The sequence below is a fragment of the Calidris pugnax genome, unplaced genomic scaffold (genome assembly GCF_001431845.1).
Source record: "Calidris pugnax isolate Ruff unplaced genomic scaffold, ASM143184v1 scaffold228, whole genome shotgun sequence".
NCBI classification, from domain to species: Eukaryota; Metazoa; Chordata; class Aves; order Charadriiformes; family Scolopacidae; genus Calidris; species Calidris pugnax.
Window position 1 is genome coordinate 83,838 of NW_015091017.1, and position 16,783 is coordinate 100,620.

Consider the following 16,783-nt stretch of genomic DNA (forward strand, 5'->3'; position numbering starts at 1 on the left):
GCAGCCCATTCCAATGCCTGAGAACCCTTTCAGTGAAAAAATTTTTCCTAATATCCAGCCTGAACCTCCCCTGGTGCAACTTGAGGCCATTTCCTCTGGTCCTGTCGCCTGTGACTTGGGAGAAGAGATCGATCCCCACCTCTCTACACCCTCCTTTCAGGGAGTTGTAGAGAGCAGTAAGGTCTCCCCTCAGCCTCCTCTTCTCCAGGCTGAATAACCCCAGTTCCCTCAGCCTCTCCTCATAAGACTTATTCTCCAGACCCCTCACCAGCTTTGTCGCCCTTCTCTGGACCCGCTCCAGCACCTCAATGTCTTTTTTATGGCAGAGGTGAGCCCCATGTGCCCGGAAAACTGCGCTGTAAGCAAACATCAACCCCTCTGCGCTCACGCCAAGAGACACCTTCCTGGAGTGTTCATTACAGAGGAGTAAGCTTTATGTACGAGCATATAATTAAGTGCAAGTCTTTTCCCTCTGGAGGCATATTTTACAGTACAAAAGAAATGTTCCTTCTAACCACGCACTGCATGTCTCCTGGAGCACCCCAAAGGCAGCACGTTCCCTCCTAGCAGGGGGACACAAACAACAACGCACACGCTGTGCGCGACATACGGGCGCTGCTCTCAGAGCCAGAGCTGTAACTACAGGCACACTGGAAAGCACTCTGTAAGCTCAGTGCCACAAATGCCATGGGTTAGAAATAGGGGGTAAAAAAAGTAAAATTAATCATAAAAAAAATAAATCAATATTTAAGCACTGTCTCCCACCCCTAAAGGAGACATGATGTTTCAGGAAGGGCTTCCCCAATTCTAGAGGTGGTTTTTGTCACTTTATACACAGATAATCACAACATTTTTCCTCTATCCAGCTGGAAGAGCAGGGACTTTGGGAAGGTACAGCAGAGTTACTCCACTGGAGCTTTGGCCAGAGCAGTCCCTTCTGTTTATCTTGTTGCTCTGGTTCCCCTGCCTGGGTGACCTTCTGCACACAGGAATATCACCTCCAGCCACCAGGCTCAGTTAACACTTAGGGAAGGGAAAAAAAACACCCCACCACCAAACCCTAAATCAATCCCAAGCAGGACCAGGTACACACCTACAAACCTAGAAAAGACCTGCAAAACACAAATGTTAACAGCAAACAAATAGTCCAAGCCTGATGGATCCCCATGGAATGAGATTTTGATGATCTCTGTAGAAAAGGACAGGCTGTACCCTCGAAGAGAGCGTGTCTGTACGCGTTCAGCTCTGACTTCAGGGGAGCTCAGCAGCAGCCTGCATCGCTACCAACAAAAATAGTAAATCAACAGCAGGCAGCACCTGATCTGCAGGACTGTGCATGTCAGCAGAGCAAGCTTTTAAGTTACCTGTTGGTGCTTATCACCACGTAACACGAGGGCCAGATATTAGGTAAGGAGTGTTTGGAACAGCCAGTTCAATATGCTTCACAACACATAGGTAGCCAAATACAGGCAACCAGCAGGTAACAAAACCATTCTGCTTGTGCAGTTTCCTCACAGCTAGCTCTAAGTGTTCTACACGGGGGAAGAAATCCACCAGAAGGCAAGGATTATTGTCACTGAAGTGTACCTTCATCACACAATGCAGTCTACAACGAGAGAAAACACCCTGAACAATGCTGCTTATGTTTGGTCCACATGAGAAATTCAAGTTGAATTTTCAACTCCTGAGAACTCCCACTTGTCTTTGTGAAGTGCAACTCAGCTACAGCCCCCAGATCTGAGCTGAGCTCATTAAACAGGACGAGAGAGTCCCTTGTCACTGCTTTCATGTGACTACTTTGCACATCTGCTGTGCTCTGAGGGGCCTTCAGCTGCTGGAGCTTTGAAGTTACCAAATTCCCAACTTTTCTGTTACAGATCACCCTTAACAGAGCACCATCTGTGCCCGCTTTGCCCGTAACAGAGACAGATCTCATACCTTTGGCATTCTGGTCATGCCACCGACCAGGATGACTTCACCGATGTCACTCTTGCTGACTTCAGCATCCTGCATGGCTTTCTGGCACGGCGCTACCGTCCTTTTGATCAGATCAGCTACAATGCCCTCAAACTGGGCACGACTCAGCTTCATGTTCAAGTGCTTTGGTCCAGAGGCATCCATAGTAAGGTACGGCAAGTTAATATCAGTCTGCAGCACAGGAACAGACACGGAGGCAAAAAACAGGAATGAGAAATGAAGTGGTCACATAGAGGTTTGAGATCAAGTTACAGGTTCTGTTCTGCCTGTACTGAAACATCTACTGCCTGTTCACCCTGCAGCCCAGCTTTTAAGCAGCAGCAGGCACACTTTTATGTTTGACATTTCAGACTAGAGATAGGAAAATCATTTTGTTACACAGCTCATGGTTACAACTCTTTAAGCTCCCATCTTAATACTGCGTTACTATGAGGTCTTTTATTATCAAGAGGAACAATTTAATTTCTATCACAGCCAGGAGGTAAGAGGTGAAACTCATTAAAAGTGACAACTTTAATCCCCTTTGTTGAGAAAGCCCACCTTCAGAGTGGCAAAATCTTTTGGGAAACGACTAACACTTCGTACAAGGTAAGTTACTTGAAGGAGTAACTCATGACTGTTCTCTAAATACAAACAACTCGTGTCTGACAGCTGGTCCCTTGCCATTTAACACAAAGTTCATCAGTGCCAGGGACCATAATCCCCACTTTTCATGGCTATTTGTGAACGATCTTGCAAATTCACATGCTGGATTTTTAAAGAAAATCATATACCGAACCCATCTTGTTCAAGTGCTGAGTCATGCTGACATCAACAGATGCTACAAACCTAAGCAATTAAAAATGTTAATGCTTTAAGCTCTGGAGATTAAGTTTACACAAGAACTAAACCCACATAACTGACCAGAGGTGCTCATTCACTTCATAAATGGCACGGTCAAAAATCTTAGGGGAAAATCGGGCCAAATGCAAGTTGTTTTCCCTTCACTGCTAAAGAGTTAAAGAATTCAGTTTTTCCTGGTATGAACAGACTGCATTTGCCAAGTCTTGAGCTAGTAAAACAGAGCCCGCTATGTCCCTGGCAGAACTATGCAGCCATTGTGACTGGCCTAAACTCCTTGCTACGAGCTCCCCACTGGCCAACAAAAAGACCACCATCAAAAAAAAAATAAATTAATGTTTATTCAGAACCTAGAAATTGGCAGAGGCCCCATTTCAATTACTATATAATTGACCTTAATTTCACTTAGGCAAGACTATTACACCCCCAACTTGCTGCTCCTCCAGCTCCTTATTCAGTAGTGAATAAAGGACATGCTTGAATGCATTAATATACAAAGCAGATGGAAAAGAAGAAAAAGAGCAACACATGCTCCCTTTTTTCTAGACAACTCTTCTATAGGCAAATAAGTAAAGAATCTTTGTAGAAATTATGTCGTTAGATAAATTAGCTGTTTCAGAGGAATGAGCAGCACCAAGGTTTCGGAAGTGCTTGCACGAAGCTGCTAGTGCTTCCAGGAACCCAGCAGTACTAGCCACAGCTGAATTCCCTGGTGCCCAGCACAGTTCTGAAATAAGTTGGGAACAAGGTCACATTCCCTGAAAGATCAGAAAATGTGGTGCCAGAAGAAAGGGAAAACCCAGCACCCGCTAACATTCTCAGCTTCCGACAATTAATTGTGCTCCTAAAGCCTACCCTGCTGAAGGCCTTCTGTTAAAGCCATGCCATTTGGTTACACAGAAGCTTGTTGTGCTGCCACAAGAAAAAAGCAGCAATTTCAGAGAGCTTAATACACTGAATTTTGCATTGGTTTTGTTTATCAAAATGCTTTACCGGACTGCTTTGAACCTAGCCACCTACCTGCACAGATGATGAAAGCTCACACTTTGCCTTCTCCGATGCTTCTCTCACCCTCTGAAGGGCCATGTTGTCTTTCATCAGGTCAACACCAGTCTAAAGTGACAAACAATACAGGTTAACAGACTCCCAGTTTTTGCACAGGAGTCACAGAGAGCTTCTCTTCATCACAGTTCACCTTCCTATCACTCTTGACTGTAAAGATTTGCACAGAAAGACAGCAGACTTCTGCTGATGTCTCTCACTTCTGGCAAACATATTTAGCATTTCAAAAGTATCTGCTAGGCCTGTCTGCTCTGGAAGTGATTATACAGTAAGCTTTTTCAAGCTTTAATCTGTAACTGATGCATTGCAGAATATAAAGACTGAATTAGCAAAGGAGTTGGAATTATATTGCAGTTTCCTACAACCCTGTATTGTATGCGCCTCTGCTGCAACATTCAACTGGGCCACAGATTTTTATTATTAAAAATAAGCAGACTATGCATAGGATAGTCCTGCTATTCTCTCTTCCAGGAGAAGAATATTCCACTTCAAGAAAACACACATAAGACCTGGAAGCCAGACTAACAGATGGCTAATACTCTTAAATTTCAACCGTGCCAAACCAAGTCCCAGAAATTTAAAAAAATTCCCATTCTTCTATAAAGTTGAGCGAGGTCGAGAAACAGCATAACATGAGATTGAATTCCTTACCTCTCTCTTGAACTCTTTAACAATGTGCTGTAGCAAAGCCTGGTCGAAATCTTCTCCGCCCAAGAAAGTGTCACCATTGGTGGACTTCACCTCAAAGACTCCCTTCTGGATTTCCAAAATGGAAATATCGAAAGTGCCACCACCCAAATCGTAGACCGCAATACTACAAGAAGAGATGCAGAGAAACATTACTTTCTAGACAAGGCTGTGTGGTTCAAAAAAATCATTCTCCTCAGGAAATGAAATGTGCAGAATTCCTGTTGCTGTCCACACCAGTTAAAAGCCTCTCCAAAGAGAGCAGTGAACAAGTAACACATTCCTTGAGCACCCCAAGTCCACGTGGAAGTCTTCTCTGAAAGATGTGCTGCACGATGCTTAACCTTGGTCATTATTTCAGAAAGGGCAGTTCCTCCTTCAAAAAAAGACACGTCCAATGACAAGGACAGGGGCACCACAATAATTATGAAACACATATTCCAAGATGTAAGGCTTTCAAAGCACTATAAGGAATATAAAAACTGCAACAACCCCCCTGCACTTATATAACCACCTGTGACAGTGACAGAAGGTCGAATGGAGCCAGGGAAGATGATGCAAGCTGTGGAAACCAGGCACCAGACCTCAGCACCAAAGGTGACAGCCCCTCACCCACTTGTCCTTAGCCACACCTATCGCTGCTACCAGTAAGAAAGATAATTAAATTTGACACTCAGCTTTGATGATTAAGTCGTAGCTGCAAGCGATGAAACTCACTTTCTTTAAAAAGTATGGCTGGCATAGAAGGGAGGTGACATTACCTAGTGCTGACTCACAGCCGTGAGGCTACTCTGGCAGAATTCCAATCAATTATTGTAAAAAACCAGAAAGCAGGAGATGCATTTGCACAGAATGTTACAGCCTGCTGATTTAAGAGAGGGTAGGTGTTACGAACAGGCACTTACACTTTGTCTTCAGACTTATCCAGACCATAGGCAAGCGCAGCTGCTGTCGGTTCATTAATCACCCTCAAAACATTCAAGCCAGCAATCTGCCCAGCATCTTTTGTAGCCTGAGGAGCAGAGGAGGAAGAGTGCTGAGCGCTCAGAGACACTAAATGCAACCTCTAAGTCTGAAAATGTTACAGCTTGGTGAGTACCTGTCTCTGAGAATCATTGAAGTAAGCAGGGACTGTGATCACAGCGTTCTTTGCTGAATGTCCCAGGTAATTTTCTGGAGGAAAAGGGAGACAAAACAGAAAGTTATTCTTCTAAGGTAAAAATACTGAATTATTATTACCTAGTTTGAAATAATTTTCCTGAACAGAGGCTTGCTACCCAAGCACTTGCTGCTTTCTGGGAAGATGCTGATGGAACTGTACAGAAATCAAATCCTTCCACATAACACAGAGTAGTCTGCAGACTTCTGACAGAGGAGCAGAGCACCTCCACAATTCCATCAGTGACTGGATGCCACCAGTGAGAGAGAACTTCTCTGAGAGCTTAACTTGCCTTTTTAATGTGTGAGACTGGAGTTGTTTTCCATTTCTTTGAAGTGTCCAACATGTGATACGCTTAAAACTTACTCGTTTTCATCCTACTTATAGTCTGCTGTTAGTAACATTTATACAGTGGAAATAATGCACATATACTAACTTTCTAACTATCTAAGAACCTCTCTACACCCTCCTTTCAGGGAGTTGTAGAGAGCAGTAAGGTCTCCCCTCAGCCTCCTCTTCTCCAGGCTGAATAACCCCAGTTCCCTCAGCCTCTCCTCATAAGACTTATTCTCCAGACCCCTCACCAGCTTTGTCGCCCTTCTCTGGACCCGCTCCAGCACCTCAATGTCTTTTTTATGGCAGAGGTGAGCCCCATGTGCCCGGAAAACTGCGCTGTAAGCAAACATCAACCCCTCTGCGCTCACGCCAAGAGACACCTTCCTGGAGTGTTCATTACAGAGGAGTAAGCTTTATGTACGAGCATATAATTAAGTGCAAGTCTTTTCCCTCTGGAGGCATATTTTACAGTACAAAAGAAATGTTCCTTCTAACCACGCACTGCATGTCTCCTGGAGCACCCCAAAGGCAGCACGTTCCCTCCTAGCAGGGGGACACAAACAACAACGCACACGCTGTGCGCGACATACGGGCGCTGCTCTCAGAGCCAGAGCTGTAACTACAGGCACACTGGAAAGCACTCTGTAAGCTCAGTGCCACAAATGCCATGGGTTAGAAATAGGGGGTAAAAAAAGTAAAATTAATCATAAAAAAAATAAATCAATATTTAAGCACTGTCTCCCACCCCTAAAGGAGACATGATGTTTCAGGAAGGGCTTCCCCAATTCTAGAGGTGGTTTTTGTCACTTTATACACAGATAATCACAACATTTTTCCTCTATCCAGCTGGAAGAGCAGGGACTTTGGGAAGGTACAGCAGAGTTACTCCACTGGAGCTTTGGCCAGAGCAGTCCCTTCTGTTTATCTTGTTGCTCTGGTTCCCCTGCCTGGGTGACCTTCTGCACACAGGAATATCACCTCCAGCCACCAGGCTCAGTTAACACTTAGGGAAGGGAAAAAAAACACCCCACCACCAAACCCTAAATCAATCCCAAGCAGGACCAGGTACACACCTACAAACCTAGAAAGGACCTGCAAAACACAAATGTTAACAGCAAACAAATAGTCCAAGCCTGATGGATCCCCATGGAATGAGATTTTGATGATCTCTGTAGAAAAGGACAGGCTGTACCCTCGAAGAGAGCGTGTCTGTACGCGTTCAGCTCTGACTTCAGGGGAGCTCAGCAGCAGCCTGCATCGCTACCAACAAAAATAGTAAATCAACAGCAGGCAGCACCTGATCTGCAGGACTGTGCATGTCAGCAGAGCAAGCTTTTAAGTTACCTGTTGGTGCTTATCACCACGTAACACGAGGGCCAGATATTAGGTAAGGAGTGTTTGGAACAGCCAGTTCAATATGCTTCACAACACATAGGTAGCCAAATACAGGCAACCAGCAGGTAACAAAACCATTCTGCTCGTGCAGGTTCCTCACAGCTAGCTCTAAGTGTTCTACACGGGGGAAGAAATCCACCAGAAGGCAAGGATTATTGTCACTGAAGTGTACCTTCATCACACAATGCAGTCTACAACGAGAGAAAACACCCTGAACAATGCTGCTTATGTTTGGTCCACATGAGAAATTCAAGTTGAATTTTCAACTCCTGAGAACTCCCACTTGTCTTTGTGAAGTGCAACTCAGCTACAGCCCCCAGATCCGAGCTGAGCTCATTAAACAGGACGAGAGAGTCCCTTGTCACTGCTTTCATGTGACTACTTTGCACATCTGCTGTGCTCTGAGGGGCCTTCAGCTGCTGGAGCTTTGAAGTTACCAGATTCCCAACTTTTCTTCTACAGATCACCCTTAACAGAGCACCATCTGTGCCAGCTTTGCCCGTAACAGAGACAGATCTCATACCTTTGGCATTCTGGTCATGCCACCGACCAGGATGACTTCACCGATGTCACTCTTGCTGACTTCAGCATCCTGCATGGCTTTCTGGCACGGCGCTACCGTCCTTTTGATCAGATCAGCTACAATGCCCTCAAACTGGGCACGACTCAGCTTCATGTTCAAGTGCTTTGGTCCAGAGGCATCCATAGTAAGGTACGGCAAGTTAATATCAGTCTGCAGCACAGGAACAGACACGGAGGCAAAAAACAGGAATGAGAAATGAAGTGGTCACATAGAGGTTTGAGATCAAGTTACAGGTTCTGTTCTGCCTGTACTGAAACATCTACTGCCTGTTCACCCTGCAGCCCAGCTTTTAAGCAGCAGCAGGCACACTTTTATGTTTGACATTTCAGACTAGAGATAGGAAAATCATTTTGTTACACAGCTCATGGTTACAACTCTTTAAGCTCCCATCTTAATACTGCGTTACTATGAGGTCTTTTATTATCAAGAGGAACAATTTAATTTCTATCACAGCCAGGAGGTAAGAGGTGAAACTCATTAAAAGTGACAACTTTAATCCCCTTTGTTGAGAAAGCCCACCTTCAGAGTGGCAAAATCTTTTGGGAAACGACTAACACTTCGTACAAGGTAAGTTACTTGAAGGAGTAACTCATGACTGTTCTCTAAATACAAACAACTCGTGTCTGACAGCTGGTCCCTTGCCATTTAACACAAAGTTCATCAGTGCCAGGGACCATAATCCCCTCTTTTCATGGCTATTTGTGAACAATCTTACAAATTCACATGCTGGATTTTTAAAGCAAATCGTATACCGAAACCACCTTGTTCAAGTGCTGAGTCATGCTGACATGAACAGATGCTACAAACCTAAGCAATTAAAAATGTTAATGCTTTAAGCTCTGGAGATTAAGTTTACACAAGAACTAAACCCACATAACTGACCAGAGGTGCTCATTCACTTCATAAATGGCACGGTCAAAAATCTTAGGGGAAAATCGGGCCAAATGCAAGTTGTTTTCCCTTCACTGCTAAAGAGTTAAAGAATTCAGTTTTTCCTGGTATGAACAGACTGCATTTGCCAAGTCTTGAGCTAGTAAAACAGAGCCCGCTATGTCCCTGGCAGAACTATGCAGCCATTGTGACTGGCCTAAACTCCTTGCTACGAGCTCCCCACTGGCCAACAAAAAGACCACCATCAAAAAAAAAATAAATTAATGTTTATTCAGAACCTAGAAATTGGCAGAGGCCCCATTTCAATTACTATATAATTGACCTTAATTTCACTTAGGCAAGACTATTACACCCCCAACTTGCTGCTCCTCCAGCTCCTTATTCAGTAGTGAATAAAGGACATGCTTGAATGCATTAATATACAAAGCAGATGGAAAAGAAGAAAAAGAGCAACACATGCTCCCTTTTTTCTAGACAACTCTTCTATAGGCAAATAAGTAAAGAATCTTTGTAGAAATTATGTCGTTAGATAAATTAGCTGTTTCAGAGGAATGAGCAGCACCAAGGTTTCGGAAGTGCTTGCACGAAGCTGCTAGTGCTTCCAGGAACCCAGCAGTACTAGCCACAGCTGAATTCCCTGGTGCCCAGCACAGTTCTGAAATAAAAATTAAGTTGGGAACAAGGTCACATTCCCTGAAAGATCAGAAGAAATGGTGCCAGAAGAAAGGGAAAACCCAGCACCCGCTAACATTCTCAGCTTCCGACAATTAATTGTGCTCCTAAAGCCTACCCTGCTGAAGGCCTTCTGTTAAAGCCATGCCATTTGGTTACACAGAAGCTTGTTGTGCTGCCACAAGAAAAAAGCAGCAATTTCAGAGAGCTTAATACACTGAATTTTGCATTGGTTTTGTTTATCAAAATGCTTTACCGGACTGCTTTGAACCTAGCCACCTACCTGCACAGATGATGAAAGCTCACACTTTGCCTTCTCCGATGCTTCTCTCACCCTCTGAAGGGCCATGTTGTCTTTCATCAGGTCAACACCAGTCTAAAGTGACAAACAATACAGGTTAACAGACTCCCAGTTTTTGCACAGGAGTCACAGAGAGCTTCTCTTCATCACAGTTCACCTTCCTATCACTCTTGACTGTAAAGATTTGCACAGAAAGACAGCAGACTTCTGCTGATGTCTCTCACTTCTGGCAAACATATTTAGCTTTTCCAAAGTATCTGCTAGGCCTGCCCGCTCTGGAAGTGATTATACAGTAAGCTTTTTCAAGCTTTAATCTGTAACTGATGCATTGCAGAATATAAAGACTTAATTAGCAAAGGAGTTGGAATTATATCACAGTTTCCTACAACCCTGTATTGTGTATGCACCTCTGCTGCAACATTCAACTGGGCCACAGAGAATTAGCAAAGGAGTTGGAATTATATTGCAGTTTCCTACAACCCTGTATTGTATGCGCCTCTGCTGCAACATTCAACTGGGCCACAGATTATTATTCAAAATAAGCAGAGTATGCACAGGATAGTCCTGCTATTCTCTCTTCCAGGAGTTTATTATTAAAAATAAGCAGACTATGCATAGGATAGTCCTGCTATTCTCTCTTCCAGGAGAAGAATATTCCACTTCAAGAAAACACACATAAGACCTGGAAGCCAGACTAACAGATGGCTAATACTCTTAAATTTCAACCGTGCCAAACCAAGTCCCAGAAATTTAAAAAAATTCCCATTCTTCTATAAAGTTGAGCGAGGTCGAGAAACAGCATAACATGAGATTGAATTCCTTACCTCTCTCTTGAACTCTTTAACAATGTGAAAAACAGCATAACATGAGATTGAATTCTGAGGAGACGCCTTACCTCTCTCTTGAACTCTTTAACAATGTGCTGTAGCAAAGCCTGGTCGAAATCTTCTCCGCCCAAGAAAGTGTCACCATTGGTGGATTTCACCTCAAAGACTCCCTTCTGGATTTCCAAAATGGAAATATCGAAAGTGCCACCACCCAAATCGTAGACCGCAATACTACAAGAAGAGATGCAGAGAAACATTACTTTCTAGACAAGGCTGTGTGGTTCAAAAAAATCATTCTCCTCAGGAAATGAAATGTGCAGAATTCCTGTTGCTGTCCACACCAGTTAAAAGCCTCTCCAAAGAGAGCAGTGAACAAGTAACACATTCCTTGAGCACCCCAAGTCCACGTGGAAGTCTTCTCTGAAAGATGTGCTGCACGATGCTTAACCTTGGTCATTATTTCAGAAAGGGCAGTTCCTCCTTCAAAAAAAGACACGTCCAATGACAAGGACAGGGGCCCCAAAATGATTATGAAACACATATTCCAAGATGTAAGGCTTTCAAAGCACTATAAGGAATATAAAAACTGCAACAACCCCCCTGCACTTATATAACCACCTGTGACAGTGACAGAAGGTCGAATGGAGCCAGGGAAGATGATGCAAGCTGTGGAAACCAGGCACCAAACTTCAGCACCAAAGGTGACAGCCTCTCGCCCACTTGTCCTTAGCCACACCTATCGCTGCTACCAGTAAGAAAGATAATTAAATTTGACACTCAGCTTTGATGATTAAGTCGTAGCTGCAAGCGATGAAACTCACTTTCTTTAAAAAGTATGGCTGGCATAGAAGGGAGGTGACATTACCTAGTGCTGACTCACAGCCGTGAGGCTACTCTGGCAGAATTCCAATCAATTATTGTAAAAAACCAGAAAGCAGGAGATGCATTTGCACAGAATGTTACAGCCTGCTGATTTAAGAGAGGGTAGGTGTTACGAACAGGCACTTACACTTTGTCTTCAGACTTATCCAGACCATAGGCAAGCGCAGCTGCTGTCGGTTCATTAATCACCCTCAAAACATTCAAGCCAGCAATCTGCCCAGCATCTTTTGTAGCCTGAGGAGCAGAGGAGGAAGAGTGCTGAGCGCTCAGAGACACTAAATGCAACCTCTAAGTCTGAAAATGTTACAGCTTGGTGAGTACCTGTCTCTGAGAATCATTGAAGTAAGCAGGGACTGTGATCACAGCGTTCTTTGCTGAATGTCCCAGGTAATTTTCTGGAGGAAAAGGGAGACAAAACAAAGTTATCCTTCTAAGGTAAAAATACTGAGTTATTATTACCTAGTTTGAAATCATTTTCTTGAACAGAGAGAACAGAGGCTTGCTACACAAGCACTTGCTGCTTTCTGGGAAGATGCTGGAAAGTTATTCTTCTAAGGTAAAAATACTGAATTATTATTACCTAGTTTGAAATAATTTTCCTGAACAGAGGCTTGCTACCCAAGCACTTGCTGCTTTCTGGGAAGATGCTGATGGAACTGTACAGAAATCAAATCCTTCCACATAACACAGAGTAGTCTGCAGACTTCTGACAGAGGAGCAGAGCACCTCCACAATTCCATCAGTGACTGGATGCCACCAGTGAGAGAGAACTTCTCTGAGAGCTTAACTTGCCTTTTTAATGTGTGAGACTGGAGTTGTTTTCCATTTCTTTGAAGTGTCCAACATGTGATACGCTTAAAACTTACTCGTTTTCATCCTACTTATAGTCTGCTGTTAGTAACATTTATACAGTGGAAATAATGCACATATACTAACTTTCTAACTATCTAAGACAGCAAGTCAGGAAAAATATGCATTACACCCTAATTTAAGGTCACAAACTTCTCTCAAAAAAAGAGAAGGATGTCATCAAATGCAGATTCAGACAAGAAAGTGCATGATGCAGTAAGAACGCAGAGACAGGACTTATGCCTATGCATTAGCCCTGCATAGACCTTACACACTGCATTGTTCTGTGTTCATTCTGTAGTTGAATTCATGTAACAACCAGGCCAAAAGCCCACAGACTACAGGGAGCAGATCCCTGCTGAAAGCAGAGGAACACCATCCTCACAATCAGATTCATCCCACCTAGGTGCTCACACACCATGTACTCATATTTTACTCTTGGGTGGAACTTTAGCAAATGTCCAGGACCTAACATTGAAAAAAAAAATCATCTTTGGATGAAGCTTCAGTAGCAATCTTTAGTCCTGCCCTCTGAAGACTCATCACTGGACACACAATGTTTACCAAACGAGGCTGGGGATGGCAGCTACTAACTATTATCTCCATTTATTATTCTCAGTCTCGCCAGAAACCACGTTAAGAATTGAAAGGGGAGAAAAAAATTCTCCAGGCCAACGGAAATTTGCCTTTAGTGAAGATTTAAAGTCACTACTGGTTAAGAAGCTATTCATTCAGCCCCAAAATTGGGTCCCTCGAACTCTTCTTTTTCTTGCTACATATCTAGCAGCTGAATAACAACAAAGCCACTCAAAACCCTGGCTGCCACAGCCCGTGTCCAGCTGCAGCCAGGGAGGCACAAGGGCTGCAGCTTACAAGGAAAAGGAGCTCCCCCTTCTGAGCGAGTGTGCGGTCAATTAAAATTGATGTTCCAATTAAAATGGAATATCAATTCAATCATTATCCAGTTATGGTAAGAGTATGTTTTAAGTAAAGCACTAATATCTTGCCAAAGATCTGAGATTGAGCAGCACTAGCCCTCCTTGGGGCTTTGTAACAGCCTATCACCATACCCTTCCACCATCTGCCCCATCCAAGGGCCTACTATACAAGGATTCCCACACCAAAATGTACCTTTATAGCTGCTGCATTTCCATTTACCACAGCCCAGCACCGAGGTCACACTTGTGTTCACACACAGCAAAGACCAAACTGTTACCAACCTGCAGTTTCTTTCATCTTCATTAGTACAAAGGCACCGATCTGGCTTGGAGAATAGAGTTTCCCATGAGCCTCCACCCAGGCGTCCCCGTTGGAGGCGCGGACAATTTTAAACGGAACGTTCTTACTGAAAAACAGAGTAATTCCACACTCAATTTCTGTATCAGCACATGGCACAAACCCCCTACAATTAGTATCAGTGGAAGAACATGCAGAAATTCTAAATAATACTGAACTTGCCAACAGCAGCCTCAGATCCAGGGAGTCCCACAAGTACCAATATACCACCGCTGCTTTTAATCAGCTACATCATTAATTCACAAGCCTTAGGTATGATCATACAGCTTTGATTGTAAACTCCCTCAAGAATGAGAAAAAACTTCACTGGCAGATGCTGACAGTGATTCTGCACAGCATCAGCAAGGCTTTTTTCTTCTTCACTGGAAATCATAGAATCATTGAGGTTGGAAGAGACCCTTGGGATCATTGAGTCCAACCATCTCCCCTACTCTACAAAGTCATCCCCTACACCATGTCCCTTAGCACTGCATCTAAAATCTTAAGATGATCAGCAATTAACACAGCAAAACACAGCTTGGAATATACGCAATGAATCTTTGCGATACTGAGGGCATAACTACTTCACCCAAAAGAGTGTTATATTTTAAAATACAGATTTTCATGTTGCACAGCATTCCTGCTGGTAGTGGAAGTGCTCTCCACCCTCACTTACATATCCTTCTTGACCTCAGAGTCGTCGAAGCGCCGCCCGATGAGACGTTTGGTGGCGTAGAAGGTGTTGTGGGGGTTCGTCACCGCCTGCCGCTTTGCCGGCATCCCAACCAAGCGCTCACCGTCGGCCGTGAACGCAACCACCGAAGGGGTCGTCCTGGCACCTTCAGAGTTTTCCAGCACCTGTGTAAAATAACATAAGATGATGCCATCAAAAACCACTGCCTCTGAGAATACTCACCTCCTAATAACGTTACTACAAGCTGGTATTCATTTTTGTACTTACTTTTGCTTGTTTTCCTTCCATAACTGCCACGCAGGAGTTTGTGGTACCCAAATCAATTCCAATAACGGCACCTTTAATTGCTTCTGAGCTGTAATGCATAGTATGGGAAAAAGAGAATTACTAAGAAAGGAAAATAACCAACTAGATAGCAAAAAATCCTTCTATACTGAAGACAGGATGTGATTTTTATTTTTCACCAGCTGTTGAAGCAAATCTGCATTGTGTTCTGACCTAAGGTGTTCCCTGCCTCTGACTTTACATAGGAATTTAACCTTGTGCCTCTGTACTCAATCACTTACAACCAAATCCTTACTTATTTAAACATATAAACACTATTCTTCACCAGAATAATCTGTACTACATATATTCTCTACATTCCTTAAGATTTTGACATAAAACAAAGTTGTAACTAACTCTGTCCCTACACACTTGAAGCTTCTTGAGTTTCCTTTGAGTTATTTTTGATGTACAAACAGGTTTGAAAACATTCACCTGGAGTCAAAATGCTAATAATAAATTGTATAGGTTTATTTACCACTGCTTAGCATGGAGAAGAGAATAGAAAAGACAACAGATTACTAAACCATATGCAGGGTTCTCTGAGCCAGAGCCAATGATAACAATATTTTTGGCTATCCTGAGGAGGAACAAATTAATGTACAAGTTAATTAAATTTAAAAAAAATGTAAATTAATGTATAAGCCTTTTTGATCCTGAGGAGGAACAAATTAATTTAATTCTGAAAAATGGGAGTGGCTCAAACATAAGGCAAATTTGAACCTCCTCCTCCTTCACAGGAAGTCTGTACTACCCTCTTCAAGGCTGGAGAGAACTCCTGAATCCTAATTTTGCCTTATAAACAGAGCCATGTTCTGGGGTGAAGAAAGCATAGTGACAGCACAGCAGGACCATGTTTATAACCAGGCTATCACTTTTTCACTCCCCAAGATGCTCAGTTGCTCTAGCTCCAGTGCAAATAACACAAAGCTTGATCTTAGAAGTGTGCAACGGCTCGGTTTGTCTGTACTAACCAGAACTGGGCAGTTTCCCTAACACAAACACATTTCCCACTCCGTGTCCTGAATCAGCATCAGCCACAAACCATCTGACCAAATTACACAACTAAGTGCTACTCTTTACCCATTATCTTTGCAACAAGTAAAGCAAGTAATTAAAATGCACAAGCTGCTTGAAATAAACTGTATCTGTAGTGAAACGGAGTCACATATCACCCTTGCTTCATGCCAGTGTAAACCAATCTGTTCCACCAATTTTTTAATTTTTTTTTTTTTAATCAAACAAATCTCAACAATCCACATTGTGTGGCTGCTGCTGCTGGCAAAACAAGGGGGGAAAAACCAATTCTTAAAGTTCCCCTGAAAAAAAACAACAAAACAACAAGTAAAGAGATGAAGACACAGCCTTAGAAAAGTGACACACATAAGCACTACTTTTATTTTATTGGCTTTGTTTTGTTTTGTTACTCCATCTCTGCCTCCAACAATTAGTTCTGGTATCAGGAAGAGAGTAAATACAAATATCAAATAGCCAAACATGAAAAACCAAGGAAATACTTACGCATATTGTCTGCTGGATGCTGCTCTGAGAACATTTTGACTGAGGCCATTCCAGAAAGTCTATAAAATAAAGACAGTCTAATGAAAATTTAATTTTAAACATTAAGTTATCTTTAAACCAAGACTTCCAAAAGTAGACAACAGAGCGATGCAGCCTACTATGATGTTTCATTTTTAAAAACTTATGTGCAAACTAAGGAAGAATTTGAGAAAGATTCAGACTGCCAAAAAAAAACCCCCAAGCCCAATTCATAGAATAATAAAAGGATTTAGATTGGAAGGGACCTTAAAAATAAGCTAGTTCCAACCCCTTGCCCTGGGCAGGGACACCTCCCACGAGGCCAGGTTGCTCAAAGCCCCGTCCATGTTGGCAATCTCTACGCTTATTTATCTAGCACAGCCCTGATTTGTTTTACCAGAACCGAACTATTTCCCCTCATACAAAATAGCCTACGAACGTGCTACCAGGCAAAAGACATTTCAGTAAATTAACTCTGAACCTTCAGCTT

At 43.0% G+C, this 16,783-nt stretch overlaps 1 protein-coding gene across 1 annotated transcript in view; it reads right to left on the minus strand.

Annotated features, from left to right (window-relative positions):
- The window catches only part of HSPA9 (heat shock protein family A (Hsp70) member 9), a 31,174-nt gene extending 14,841 nt beyond the window's left edge, over window positions 1-16,333 (minus strand). Inside the window, exons 1-14 of the mRNA XM_014955778.1 lie at window positions 16,276-16,333; window positions 14,698-14,785; window positions 14,413-14,594; window positions 13,682-13,806; window positions 11,934-12,007; window positions 11,740-11,846; window positions 10,799-10,961; window positions 9,886-9,978; window positions 7,977-8,189; window positions 5,666-5,776; window positions 5,472-5,578; window positions 4,531-4,693; window positions 3,838-3,930; window positions 1,939-2,148 (exon numbers count right to left, since the gene is read on the minus strand). Of these exons, the coding sequence (XP_014811264.1) occupies window positions 1,939-2,148; window positions 3,838-3,930; window positions 4,531-4,693; window positions 5,472-5,578; window positions 5,666-5,776; window positions 7,977-8,189; window positions 9,886-9,978; window positions 10,799-10,961; window positions 11,740-11,846; window positions 11,934-12,007; window positions 13,682-13,806; window positions 14,413-14,594; window positions 14,698-14,718 (1,662 nt within the window). The 5' untranslated portion in view covers window positions 14,719-14,785; window positions 16,276-16,333. The remainder of the gene's footprint in view (window positions 1-1,938; window positions 2,149-3,837; window positions 3,931-4,530; window positions 4,694-5,471; window positions 5,579-5,665; window positions 5,777-7,976; window positions 8,190-9,885; window positions 9,979-10,798; window positions 10,962-11,739; window positions 11,847-11,933; window positions 12,008-13,681; window positions 13,807-14,412; window positions 14,595-14,697; window positions 14,786-16,275) is intronic.
- Window positions 16,334-16,783: the final 450 nt, after the last annotated feature.